Source organism: Rhamphochromis sp. 'chilingali', assembly GCF_963969265.1.
Source record: "Rhamphochromis sp. 'chilingali' genome assembly, chromosome: 8".
Lineage (NCBI taxonomy): Eukaryota > Metazoa > Chordata > Actinopteri > Cichliformes > Cichlidae > Rhamphochromis > Rhamphochromis sp. 'chilingali'.
Window position 1 is genome coordinate 9,128,501 of NC_137935.1, and position 14,705 is coordinate 9,143,205.

At 38.7% G+C, this 14,705-nt stretch overlaps 1 protein-coding gene across 2 annotated transcripts in view; it reads right to left on the bottom strand.

Annotated features, from left to right (window-relative positions):
* The window catches only part of frem2b (FRAS1 related extracellular matrix 2b), a 53,583-nt gene that overhangs the window by 22,599 nt on the left and 16,279 nt on the right, over window positions 1-14,705 (bottom strand). For both annotated transcript variants that reach the window (XM_080889216.1, XM_080889215.1), the window contains exons 3-5: window positions 5,838-5,984; window positions 2,305-2,535; window positions 168-293 (exon numbers count right to left, since the gene is read on the bottom strand). In XM_080889216.1, coding sequence (XP_080745342.1) covers window positions 168-293; window positions 2,305-2,535; window positions 5,838-5,984 — 504 coding nt within the window. The remainder of the gene's footprint in view (window positions 1-167; window positions 294-2,304; window positions 2,536-5,837; window positions 5,985-14,705) is intronic.

Consider the following 14,705-nt stretch of genomic DNA (forward strand, 5'->3'; position numbering starts at 1 on the left):
TGCCATTTATAGATATTCAGCCTCAGCCTAAATTAGATTTCACCGAGAAGAGGTGATCAGACTGAGTACTGAGAACAGGGATCCTTCTGATGTGGAGGACAGCACTAACTCACTCGAGAAATGACACAATTTATCACAAACATTTCAACACAAAGTTATTGTGTTACCTTGCTGGGTGTAACATATGACCATGAGCTCCTGGCTGACATCCCCGCTTCTGCGTACAGGGATAAGCAGCTCACCTATGTCTTCCTCTATGTTGTAGACGGCGGAGGGTATAAACACTGTCGACTCTGCGCGTGAAAAAAAAAAATCATCAATAAAGATATTAGATCATTACTCTGACACGGTGTTTTGTTATGATTTAAGCTAAGTAGCGTCAGAATTGATTTGAGGAAATCTCTTATGTATGATCTAAGCATGATAAGAATAATCTGAAGTGAAATAAAAATGCACTGGCGATAATGAAAGGGGAAACGCTTCAGAATATCAAAGTATGGTTTTGATTATTTGCATCAAAACCCTTCATTAGACAGACGTGTGCGCTGGGACCAACAACAGCTTTCATTACAGCTCTGCTGATGGTGCTTCCATCATGTTTTATCAGACACTATTTGTTGTTTATCCGCAGTAAATATCTCACCTATAATTGGCTTCCACAGCATAATAAACAAACAGTTCTACTTATTGACCTGGTAACTGATGCAGATGAATATGGAATTTGTTACGTGAAGAATTAAGCTGTTTAGAAAATAATAAGCCCGCATAAATTGGCTAGAAGACGTGAAAGTATAACCTTTTGTTTTCCTTTAAAGTTTTACGGGCATCTCTCTATCTATTTCTCTCCATCTCTTAGCCATGTGTGACATTTAGCGAGGTAATGAGTTTTTATCATTTCGGCCATGAAATCCACAGACAAATGGTTTGTATTCTTCTCAGTAAGTGTCATGTTTGGCCACATTGAAAAGCTATTAGAACTTGAGCTGTCCTTTCCCTTCCTATGCAAACAGTTGCACTGGATTATGCGGTTGCACTTCACCTCTTGTCCCTCTGAGCTATTTTAGTCAGTATGGTCTGAAATTATTTATTTTTCACCGATACAAGTGATTCAATTGGTGCCCTTGGGCTATAAAATTTTTCTGCTCTCAGTTAAAAGAAACATGAAATATAGTTTTAAAAGCCCGCAGAGTATATTTGACCTTCAGAGGTTAAAACACATATTAAAACTTTAGAAACCATGAACAGTGTAATGATATGATAATGGACATGGGCGTATGAAGACGAAGAAGATGTCTGTGCAAGGCATGAAGATACAAAAATAGAACTGCAGATAGATAGCTGTCAGTTTTTTGGAGGGTTTCTTCTTGTTTTTTCTCGTGTCTCTGGAGGGGGGGGATTGCCCTCCAGAGACACGAGTTTTGCAAAACAAGCTTCACCTAAACACGATCATTAGCTTACACTGTTGACAGCAAATGCTTTGCTTTCACTAGCTGAAGCCCTATGGGATGAGGAGAAACATTATCCATATTTATATCCACATTTGTATCATGCTGTTCTCCGTGTCATCTCTGTTACTGACAAGCTGTTTTAAGAAACATCTGTTCAGTTCTTTAGGCAGTGCCTCGCCCATATTTACAGTACGATAATTTCACATTCAGGTCAGTGCGGCCATCTCTATTTCATATCCCTCTGACACTATGTTACATCTCTAGTGGAAAGAATATACTTTTCTACTTTTTATTGTCTGCCAATCTTCATTTTTGATTCAAGATAGAGTTAGTTCATCTATAATTTCAGTGTACTTGAGATTAAATGCTACATTTAAAATGCTCTGATGTCTTTTTCCAGACCTTAAATTTCCCAAATTAATCCCCTAAACATAAGCATAGCTTAGTATTTGAGCATTTAAGTATTTATTGTCATTGTCAGAGAACAATGAAATTGCGTTGTGTTGTCAACTTTAACCACTTTTGTGCAGTTTTAGTTTACCTAGTTATCCTGTAAATGCATTATCTCGCTCTCTCTTTTTATTTTTTTGAAATTCCTTTTTCATGTTCCAACCTGCAGAGGCAGGGTGCGTATTATTATGCATTGCTATGTGGCCAACTAGTTTATCATGGGTGTGATCAACACAACCATGACAACCACGACATTATTTTTTCTCTGCAAAAATGACAGATCAGCGTTAATGTTCAGACACGTGATATCAAACACTCAGTTACATCAGACATTAATGAAAAATGTTCAGCCCCCCCCAAAAAAAGAAAGAAAGGAAGAATCTCTGGAAGTAAAATCAATACTGACCATCATCGGGGTCCAGGATCTCTACAGTAGCTACCTCTGGGAATTCAAGGGCTGCCATCACCGGCTCAGACAAAACAATCTGAAATGTCTCGGACACTTCATACTCCCCGTCTGACAGGATCCTGACCTTCCAGGTGGCTTTGGTCTGGCCTGGGTTAAACTGCACCTGTTTTTGAGATTTCCCCCGGAAATCTTTGTCCTTTTCTGCAGTGCCATCCTTTGTGCCAATACCTTAGAAAGGGCATTACAAAGTTATTGTTAATTAACATTTGAAAATTCTGTAAAAATGACCTCACCATCTGCCGGCTTTTGTGTTTAATTTTAACATTTTGCTTTGTTTACTGCATGCCCATTTACAAATGTAAATATTTATGTGATTATGAATAGCTATATAAAAGCTGAAAAACCAAACAAACATACAATTAAACTGCTTTTCACCTCCCGTAACACCTGGAAAATCTCACACACCCCAGTTGGTCTAACACAACAATATCTGTCCATATCCAGGGTGCAGTTTCCCGCCACCGTTCTTTGAGATGATCATGGTGGAAATAAACACCATTATCCCTCATGTCAGCCCAGCCTCAGCAGAAGTGGTTGGAGGCTGACTTGCACTGTCTGACCTTCAGCATGAGAGCTGTTTGATGGAGCTTACAGTCACTACTGCTGTGACACTGGCTGGAAGCCTGTTGAGCAGGAGCGCTGAAGCTGGTGAAATGTCACACAGCCATTCCATTGTGTTTGCTAACTGGCCACACAACACACAGCAGGGTTCTGGCAATAAATAAATTAAAAAAAACCCTAAACAAAACAAGGAATTCCTGCGAGCTGCTGTAAATGCAGAAAACCATAATATCACTGGAAATTGAACCTTTGAGATTACAGGATTTTTAAAAAAAATACTGAGCAAGATAGAATTAGGAAAAATTAAATTTCATGTAGTGTTTTTAAATGAAAATAAGAAAGAAAAATGAGTGGATACAATGAAAAAAAAGGTTTAGTGGATCCTGAAATATCGTCAACATTCAAAGAGTATGAAAAGAGACACAATGATGTACTGTTAAGTCAATCTCCTTCAAGCTGGATTGGTTGGTCCCATTCACAGCGGTCACTCTGAGCCTTCGCAGCAGCTGGGCTCACTGTAGCCTCCTTACTGGTGTGAACTGCACTGTGCACATTGGTTAGAGATGAAGCAGCCCATCCTTTGGGTCCTCAGATCAGTGTTCACTCATGCAGGGTTAGGCAAGATAAAATATGCTGTCTTCACTTGAAGGCACTGACCTAAGATCAGGTGGTATTTTATCACAATACCGAGGCAGAGAGTCTGAGGTGCCACATTGCTCTGGTGGCCTGCTTATGCCAGTTAATCCGAACAGTTTGCTACTTTTACTCTGCTATCCCCATCACAGCAGAGGAGGCAGGAAACTATAAATGATCCCTGTAAGAATGACATGAATGCTCTGGGATTTTTTATGTTTTCCGTTACAAGGAAGGACACTACCTTTCTAAGACAGGATATTTGTTATTACGTGTGTGCCTGGAGGCGGAATAGTGCAGAGATGTTGAAGCACCAGAATAACTGATGAATAAAATAAAAATAGATATTTTTAACCGAAAAATATAAAGTTCTAAATTGAAACCAATGGCAAGTGCGACAGCATGGATGTTATTGTTGAGAGATGTCAATAAGGTTGTCTAAATGTCTGATGAACTTGAGGCTACCTATTTTTCATGGCTAGAAATAAAAAAACAGAAAATCCGTCCAGGACTATTTGATCAGACAAAAATAGAAGAGAAGATTGCAAATGTATAGATATGGGAAACAGAGACAATAAAAGCATTTATGATATATATTCAGTAAGAGAAACTATTGCTTTTAGTTCTTGTAATTTTTTCTGGGTATCATAAAAGCACGATGGCAAGCTTTGCCTGTACCCCTCTACGGAGAGGTACATCATCCTCTCCCGTCCATTATCATCCACCTTAATGCTGCAGCAGTAACAAGAAAACTTGTTTTTTAAAACCTTAGCATGCAATACCAATAACACAACAGCAATTTTGGACATAATGCAAGCCTTGTTTTCTTTAGGCAATGAAAACAGTGCATCCAAAGTTCAAAGGAGAACTTCTTTAATTGATAATGAAGTCATTAATAAATCAGCACCAGTGCTCCAGAAAATCAAAGCAAACAGCAACTATTTGATTGTTTGCCCAACCTCCTTATAAACAATATTTTACTTTGTTGTTTAAAATCATCCCACAGACAGATCACTATTGGGTTACCACACACACACAATCAGTTTTGCATCTTTTGTTCTGCATCTTATCAACGTGAACAGGAAAATTACATTAAATCTTGTAATAAGTTTTAGATTTACTTCTTACTCTGATCTACCACATGTATCACATCTTCACTGCAAGTTTTCTCCTCCTCTTTTTCTCACTCTACTGCACCTCTCTAATAAGCGCAAAAGGCCATAAAATAACATTACATAACATATACATTTTATGGCATTTAGCTTTATAATATAAAGATATTATATTTTTATTTCACTGAGTCCCTAAGGTAGAGCAGTTATGCCGTGCAGTGTGAGACACTGTAAAGGTCAGTAAAATTTGCATATCCCCTCAGAGATGTTTCATTAGTCTGGGGGCTCTTGAGCGTACGAAGTTGCAGTGACGGTACAGTAAATGATCCTATGGGGTTTGACCTTCAGCATGAGGCCATTTAATTACACCTCATCTTTATGGACAGAATAAATGGCAGCACTAAAACAGGCTACTAGTGCCAGCTGTAAGAATTCCTGCCACTCATAAATGCTTACAGCAGCTCTTTTTTAAAAAACAGTGTTAACAGTTATTGCTCGTTTAGTTCTGTACACTAGATTGCCTCGACTAACATTTGCAGTGGCACCTCTCCATAGGCTCTAACTTCAGCTGACCTTTCTCATGAGCATGCAGAGTCCCTGAGGGAACATCCTCTGCTATTGTGTGACTGGAACATAAATACCGTCCAGAAAAGAGAGGTAAAAGGTCACGACCCGTGTGACCTTATTGGCTATCTAGGCCAGCTTTGCAATTGTCCTGAAATATAACAATGCGCGTTCGTGTGGGCTTTTGAGTCGGTGAATGCTTGACGATATGGTGGCCTGCGACACTCAAGTAAACAGACTTAAACAAACGGGTGTTGAGAAAGTGAATATCTTCCAACAAGGGCTATATGTTTGCTTCCCTGTGTATTTGAATTTAACTGCAAAACAACTTAACAGACTCTGTGGAATTTGGTGAGTTAATCTTTAGTTAATCCTGGAGCGAAGCAGCAAGCAAATCATCAGTGGTTGACCAAAGAATGCACAAACATGTAACATGTTCAGCATTTATTCCTTTATTATTTTGAAAATATCCAGAATCAGAAAATGGGGAACATTTTTTGTTAAGATAAGATGAACATATTCAACTCCTCTCATTGCTTTTTGGTAACATTTAAGATGAATTAAGGACATTTTAAGTGACTTGATGTAAAATCTGCTTACTGATGAATGATGTCTCTCCCAGGTAGCCCCTACGCTTCAGCACCACCTCCAGGAACTTGGCCTCTTCGTTCACCACGTAGTGTTGTTTCTCTAAGGAGATCCAAGCCCAGTTCAGACGGAACTGTTGGTTCTTCAGTTTGTTGCCGCCTGTTACAAAAAGAAAAAGTTTATTTTTTTTCTTCAAAAAGGACTACTGAGAAATCCTAATATAGAAACACAGAAGAAGACGAATTAAAAACCCTAACCAGGACTAAATGGTCCAAAAATGGGCACATCATTTTGATTCAGAGGTGATACAGAAATTTCAATACCCTCTATTAGGATGGGTTCTTGCATACCCCCAGGTTTTGACTTTGACTTCTAGCCTGCTCTCAGTGAGGGGTATGCGGTGTGCACAGCCCTTACGCAAAAGGAAAACAGTTTGTGCCATCTAATTGCTTCATTTCTGATTAAGATAAAAGGTGTCTGTTTCTTGTCTGAACTGGGTTTTTTCATCCATGCCTTTTGAAGCTGCACTCAAAGGGCGACGTTATAGTCCTGGAGGGCATGTCTGCAACTATTTGACCGTAAAGACTCAAAGCAGAACCACATAGACAGGCATCAAACGCAGATACACAAACTCCGGCAGACCAAAATGGGCACACATGCACGCACGGACTCATACAGGAACGCATTTTAATATGGTCATTTCCAGTGCGATGGCTGGGAGTCTAAATAATGAAACACAGGTTAATAAAAAAATCCAAATGCATCCACCAGACTGCACAGTTAAATTGTCTGGCTGGTGCTGTAATGGTTGAGGATGGTGAGATGGAGATGCATGAGCCACAGAACATTTGGCAGTTCAGAAAGTAGTGATATAAAAGTGAAATTGTCAGGAGGGACATTGTTCAGAGATTTTAAAGTGCTGCCTTTGCAGATGTTAGGCACAACTGAGAGTCTCAACTCCTCCCTATTCTTGTCGGTACAGCCAGTAAATCTGTCACGTCCAGCAGACCACTCTGCTGTGTCCATTTCCTTCCTAACTGTGAAGGGTAAAACCTATATACATTCACCCTGGGTGTTTTATTATGTGTGAGGGTGCATGCATTATGAGGTTCGGTGACTCTGTGCATGCTTGAGTGGGTGCGCGCACATATTAAATATTCTCTGCACCTGTTACTTTGGATGTTATTGTACATGTTTTCTCGCACTGAGCAACACCAGGCCTTTAATACCCATGTGTTAAATACCCATTTGACAATATGCGGCATTAACTGCTTGAAAGTATAAAAAGTCAGTGTGATGCATGAGGACAAGTAGCAAAAAATATTTATTTTTCCCTCATCTCATAGAAAACTTGTTGTATTATTTATGTCATTAAAATATAATGAACACACTGATTTACTTTGATGTTTTCAACCAGACAGGGTGTTTAAAGTTAAGAAGATAAAGAATGCAGTAAATTCCGAAAGAAGACAGAAGACAAATCAAGACAGATGCTGAGGTTCCTTAAAATTACAGATCCAGATGGAAAGGACTGAACTGTGAACCTTGAGTAGAAAGCAGATTTTCTCTGAGTATTTATTTCTCTGTTTGACAACAGGCATATCTAGTTGACACACAAAAAATGGCCTTTAGTTGACACACAACTTCAAAGCACGGCTGTTTCTCACCTCATTCTGATTCAGAATCACGTTTTGAAAGTTCAAATACTGTGGATTTCCCTCTGTGTTTAAATTATACTTAAATATGAAAATTGTAGCTATCTAATATTGATCAAAAGGTCTATCTGGCAGTGTAATAACATTTAATCATTTTGTAATGTTAGCATTCACTTGTTTGTCTGCTCAGGCACTATGTCACTGTGGAACACCTCGCTTTTCTGTTTTAGTAGGCAAAGCCACCGGTGCTGATGATGAGATCAAGTAGCTCACAAGGTAAGTGCAAAACATTTGCACCACATTATGACAAAATTTCCATCACTGATCTCAGGACACAAATGGCAATTCCTGAGTGAAAAGCTGTTTGGGAAGTCAATGTGGCATTAAATTTGAACAAATAAAATCAAGCTGTTCAGCTCTGTTATGCTTCTCAGTACACTAGCAGTACAAAAAACAACATCATTTAAAATATAAAATTCTGTGTGCAGAGAAAACATGCTTTTAAAGAAAACTATTGCTGGCAAAATACATCAAATATTACATATGTAACACGTAACTTTTATTAAGTGACAGTACAACATCCTATGGGAACCTGACACACATTCTTGAGGTCTACCACAGTGTAGGCTTTCTGCTTCCTGTGTGTTCCGCATTATTCTTCTGGAGACAGGTGACCTATGTATGACAGGGCCTCCCTACACTATTTGGATTAAAGCCAGCAGCATGTCACTCATGCCACCAATAAACACTGTGTGTGTGATCTCTGAGCTGTGGCGCCTGTTCTCCACGGAAGCAATGGAAGCAGAGGTTTTGGCTAGTCTTCTGCCACCATTTGTTTATCTGAACCTTACATTAGATAGAGTCTATGTAGGTATAGAAAATGAAGGTAACATATTATTTGCACACTAAAATATTCAGCTAGAGAGTGGAACAGAATATAGTCAGATGCACACCAATTCATGTTCTGTTTTGCATAAGTATTCACATGACACTCAAAAAAGTGCCTACGCAACAAACCGAGCCTCAAGGAGGATTTTCTTCCCTTCTTTTTCAGGATCACTCACATTAAACACCTGTTCACCTTCAGCGTTATTCACAAACTTGAACAAGCTCTATTAATTATTCACTTTCGCTATCCATAAGAGACCGAGGACGACACAGCACTGACCCGCACTTTCAAACATCAGAAGAAAAATATTTATGTTCACAGTTTATACCAGAGTATATTATAGGTAGAGTCCCAGAATGACATTAGAAAACGTTAAGTTTAGCGTTCCTCAAGGTCTTGTTAAGCTTTAGTATGGGCTTCAGGGAGTGGAGGTGCTCATTTCCAGAAGGCCACTTCACTCCCCTAGATTTCTTTCTAATTAAGATAAGCAGGGGTTGGACTAATTCCACTTCAAAGAGGCCCAAAGGAAAACATCCAAGTTAATCTTTAACTAGGTCTCACAGTAGTGAGACAGAATTTAGTGAATATCTGTATCACTTATGTTTGGGTCTGCTCTGCAGCGCTAGTCTTAGATTTAATATTAGACCATATTTCCACATTATCCTTATTTTTCCTGGATAATCTTAATGAATTCACCAGATTGACAAACTGCCTTTGTTCTGTCTTTGTTAGTTTCACAGTATGCCTTTAAGCGCTGGCAGTGGATGTCACTCTAAATATTAGAGATAACTGTCAGACTCTGCAAACAAGCACTTAACTACAGCCAACCTCATACATGAACCATCTGAGAAACCCTCTTGTACAGTTCATGTAGCTGCTGTCCGTTCACATAGTGGATGCGTGATGAAGGACAGAAGCCTTTTGAGTGGGGCCAAAGAATGTGAAAGGCTGCACTGTGCCAACTTACAAAATGGTCTCCTCCCTGCATACATGTTGCAGTCAGCCCTTATTTGGTCACCGTCAAGCATTGCAGGCCAGAGTGCCCCATGGATTCAGCCAGGCAGACAGATAGGCGGCTCTTTGCCCACAGAGTTGCACTGCGCTGATTATGAAGGATAAACTGGGACTAACTGATGAATCCTTTTAGACTCAAAAGACAAAATGTATCTAAAAATAAATGTACTCTAAATTCACTGTCATGTAATGGAATAGACTGGCATTTATACAGTGCTTTTGAGGTGTTGCTGAGCAATTTACACTATAAGCCACATTCACCTTTTCACTCATATTCATAACGCATTTTATTCTGTGTATTTAAGCACTAGCTGTGTCTATCTTACATGCACGTGGCTAATTTATAATCTAAGATGCAGATTTTGGAAGCAGAAGCCAAAGGACCTGAGGGAACTCCAAAAGGGACATGAGGAACATGAAACGTCAACACAGACAGTCTGTGCTAATCAATCCTCCTTCTCTTTCATTCTGCACATATCAGCACTGCAATGTTAATAAAAATATAGCTCGATAACTAATTGTGCACCAAACCTGCAAAGTAATTTAAGTGTTTTGGTTAGTTGTGTTTCAAAGCTTCCGAGTGCAATTAGACCCCACTACAAGAAAAAGCCACAAGAGCTTTTCAATTTATTTATTTATTTTTAATTTATTAATAAATGCATGAAATAACTTGTAAAGTATAACTTCACAGCTCTGTACAGCTATCAGAGACTGAAGGCAGAGCATGTTTAAGTGCAGAATAACATTTTATTTGACTTTTATGCATTTATATGTTGGAGAAAAGCCAAGAAATAAATATTTAAGGAATGAGTTCAAATGTATTTCATATGCAGATGTTTCCAACTACAAACTCTGCTTCAGTGTTGCACAGATAATGTTTTTCTACACTTCATTTGTTTGCGCTGGTGTGGATAACAAAATGATGTTTCCACACCTGCAGTGCGAGGCATAAAGTCTCCTGAAGCAATTTGCTAAACCAAATTCATTCATACTATTAATCAGTGCCTCTAAAACATTATCATGCAGTCCTATTTTTCTTAAATCACCAGCAGCAAAAAAAAGAAAGAAAAAAAACAATAACAAAAAAAACCCCAACTACTGTTCGTGCCATCTTTTAATTAGCATCAAAAAATGTCGGTAAGTGTAAATCAGTCTGTCTATTCAACATGTGGATCATTAGCAAGACACCTCATCTAATGATCAGGCTGCCATCAAGCTTTGAGGTAATTGGCTACATTTGGTGAATATTTATGGTCACACTGAAAATTGCTTTGAATAATTTGGGTTGCTTTCTCAATCTTACAGGTAGGTTAAAATTTCATCAGAATCCAATGTGTCCTCAAAGATGTAATCATGCTATTTATTTTATCTCTAGTGTGTAATCGATTTTATGAAACCAGGGTTTTAGCGATTTTAGTATAATCGTCTTTAATTAATTTGCATAATGGAGGCAATGTCGCCTTTGAGAACATATAAGTCAAGAGACAAATCAATACCTAATTTTCTTTCAATGGTTAATTTCTGTGATGGAAAGCAAACATGTTATATAATCATCTCCTATAAAATGACCTTTGCTTTTAGGTCCATGGTGTGTGAGACTATACCAGCATACTTTTCACCTCTCCAATTAAGGGAAAAGGGATTTAATAATCCTGTTGAAAGAAAAAAAAAGCACATGGCAGAGTAGAGAAAGAGAGAGAGAGCGATATGGTCTAATCTCCCTAAGCCTTGTATGCACAGTAACGAGTGGAGAGCTGGCCATGGCTTGAAAGATTTGGAATGGTTATGATTTCACAGGTCCTTTTCTATAAGCACAGACTTTCAGGGAACTGGTCTGCCATAAATCTGGCCACTCCAGCAGCGTCCCTTCTGGCTGCTGTTGCCTCTGTGTCCACTCCAACACACTGTGGTCACTCTGGGGCAAGATTTGTGAATGCTGAAAGAAAGGCGAGAGGTGCTTTTGTACAAAGGTGCCAGGTCAGAGAGCCATGCAAGGCTTAAAGCAAGCAATGCTTTGCTCTCAGTAGGGAAAGTTCTTCGAGATTAACATCTGAACCCAAAGGTGATTAAATTCTCAGAGCTCTTTCCAAATTTGAAGTGTAGCAGTTAGAATTACCTGTCCTTAGTGACTAAATCCTGATTTTTTTTAAAGCTGTTTAGAAGGTTAATGTCTCCTTATTGCATTACATCTCTGCTCTGAGACTTTATGGGGTGACAACTATAACTATGTTGGCCATGATTGGATTACACTTAAAGGCATTTTTTTTAGTTTCATAAAACATTTTACAAAATCAAAACAGAATCAAATTATCAGCTCCTCACAAGTATCTGAAAATTAAAAAAAAATTCTACCCAGCATCTGCAGAATGAAATTCAAAACACTTAACATCATGATTTCAATACTCTCTTCTACCCTGTTCTTGACACTAAGGATCCTTTTAAGCAGTCATCCTGTTTACACTTTTTGATTCCTAATTGCAGCACCAGGTTGTTGTGGAAACTGCACAGTGAGCCACTCGCATGTGTAAAAAGGCAATGAGCAATTCCCAGAGCTCCTATTTCAGACGAGGCTCCTTTATTCATCCCCAGGAAAGAAATGTGGCAGAGGAAGTACAGTTCAATGTGACTGTAGGGAAAGGTCACCCATTCCCTGGGAATCTTCTTCACACTCCAGTGTCTTCACACACTGCCACAAATGATGTCATTTGTGGGTGCAGATATCACAAAGACACATGAGAATAACTGGTAAGAATACATTTTTGGAATAAAAACATCCGTCGTAAAACGTCTACTGTATTTCCAGTTTCAAAGTCACAAATCTGCCTGTATAAATTCAGATCATTTATACATTTATATGTTGGCAGTTATGTTGACAATTAATTAAAATCTAACATCCATCTTACAAATTAAATGTTAGCAAATTATTGCCATCATTTAAAGGTTTATTATTCTCAAATATGTAAGTTCATAAATTATTTATGAAAACATTTAAAGAGTTATCAAGTTCAGAGTATAGACTTGCATGGGCAGCTCCAATTTCCAGTTATCCTGACAATAGACAAATGTACCATTTCTAAAATTTACAAACCACTGACATCTCATACTGCAAATGAAAACATTCAGGCTTTTTATATCAATCCTATTAGCCTTGGGAGGAAATATTAGTTCAATTAGAATATTTCCAGAAATCTTAAGAAGCAGCATGAAGCCAACTCTGCAGTGCATGTCTGCACTTTGTGATTTTACAACATGGGGCACTGTGCCAAGCACTCAAGGTGAGGACTTATTTCTATAGTTTTAGAGGTACTTTTTGTGTTTAGGCATGTTGACAGGATAGTAAAACAGACAGGAAAGTGAGGACACCCAGGCCGCTGCAGTAGTCTTTCAGCATATGGGTGAGCTATACCAGTGCCCAGGACCTCTATCATGGCTTTACGGCTAATACTTTCTACATTTTTCTTATATTTGATGAAAATACAGTGCGTAACAAAATCACGATCGACATAGATTTCAAGTTATAAATTTCAATATATAAAGATTTAACAAATGTTTAGAAATTTAACCATGAAAGTTAATACACAGGGAATTTAAAGTGCATCACATTTCTGAAGGATATCTCTTTCCAAAAGAGGTATCAAAGCCTCTTCTGAGGGCTTTGTATATTTTGATTGTATAGGTGAGCTCAGACAAAGTATTCATTGATTGCCCTTGAATAGCATTCCAGCCTGTCGAAGAGGACGTGGCCTCGAGTGTCTTAATTAACAGTCAGCCACACGGTTTACGGAGCATAAGCCTGAACTCTCAATAGCAAGGGAAGTTACAACAAAAGGCTGAATTAGCAACTACAGGGCTTTTTTTCAACATTCACAAGTAAAGGTCACAGTGGATTTCAAATCAGGAGTTCTTTGCTCATTACCAGTCAATTATGTACAGTATGAACACCGTGGCGCATAAGCTGCTGAGGTAGATGTGCAAATCTTCTGTGACCTGCTGAAAAAGCTGCGTGAAGTGAAGCTGGTGCCAAAAATTGTTTTAGCAAGCCTTTGAGTTTCGTTTACATGGAGTTATTTAAAAAAAAAAAAACACCTTTCCAAATAGCATGCTGTAAAGAATACAAGAATAACATGCCTTTTGAGCTTATCTTAGCCTCAACCTCAGGCAGAAGAAAATGTGTCTGCCTGAGCTTACATTGTTACAGGTGCATATCGTTAGCTTCATAGCATAATTGCCTAAGTCATTTGACTAAGTCAATGACTTAGGCAATTATGCTATGAAGCTAACGATATGCAAAATGTATCCCAACTCTCAAATACTGCTGGCAACTGAACAGAAGAACAAAGGTAGCAAAATAACAAGGAGGTACAAGGCTAAGTGCGAATATGGGAGGGAAAACAAAGAAACATAAGGATGCAGGAAGACAGGAGTTGACAAAGAGAGGGGGGGGGCGTGCTTTTTCTTGACCCTTGAATGCTCAGTGTTTGCTCTCTTGTCAGACCGAATAATGGTGGACTGTTTGCTGAAAGCAGCAGTGTGAGACCACAGAATAAAAAACCCCATCCCAGTCCCCCAGACTCATGCGCTCCATACTAATAAAGACGGGCATTTCTCGAGTCTGTTGGGCCGGCCTCCATTGGCTTCGGCTATAACAACATGTTTCAGCTGCATTTCACAGTTGTTACTTGCAAATCCTCACGTGTAGTAAAGCGTTTGCCTTGGAGCGAAATGCTCCCTAAAAAGCTGAAATGGTAATTCCTAAAGAAGTGTTAAATAACTGTTGGCCCTTTGTTTATGATGGATGAAAAGAAGCCATTGAGTAGAACTGTGCAAACCTGCATTTTAAAGATAAGCATGCTGTTCTGCATTCATGAAAAGAGCGAAGAAAATGTCTAAGGACTTAGTGTTGTTATTGTCTTCTCCTTTTAATATTGGACTGAAGATTAGTCTGTGCAGCAGAACAAGCCCTGGGTTCAAAAATATTTGCTGGCATGTTAAAAGAAGAGTACTTCTAAGGATGCAATATTTAATTTAGGCAATCCAATGGATTTTTCTTTTTTTTTTCTGGCCTTTGAATCATTGTCAAAATAGCTTCTGGAAGTCATTGTTGGTGACAGTGAACCTTATGATATGAAAACCGACTTCTGGTACAAAGTCAGATATACTCTTGTCGTTGCATGGATGAGTTCTGTGCTGCAAGACCTCTATTCGGAGTATACCACATTGCATAATACTATCATTTAAATTTATTCTCTTCAGAGACCACTGTGTTGTGTGCTACCACATAAAAGCACACAGTGTTGTAGGGAGCACAATTACCTGGCATCC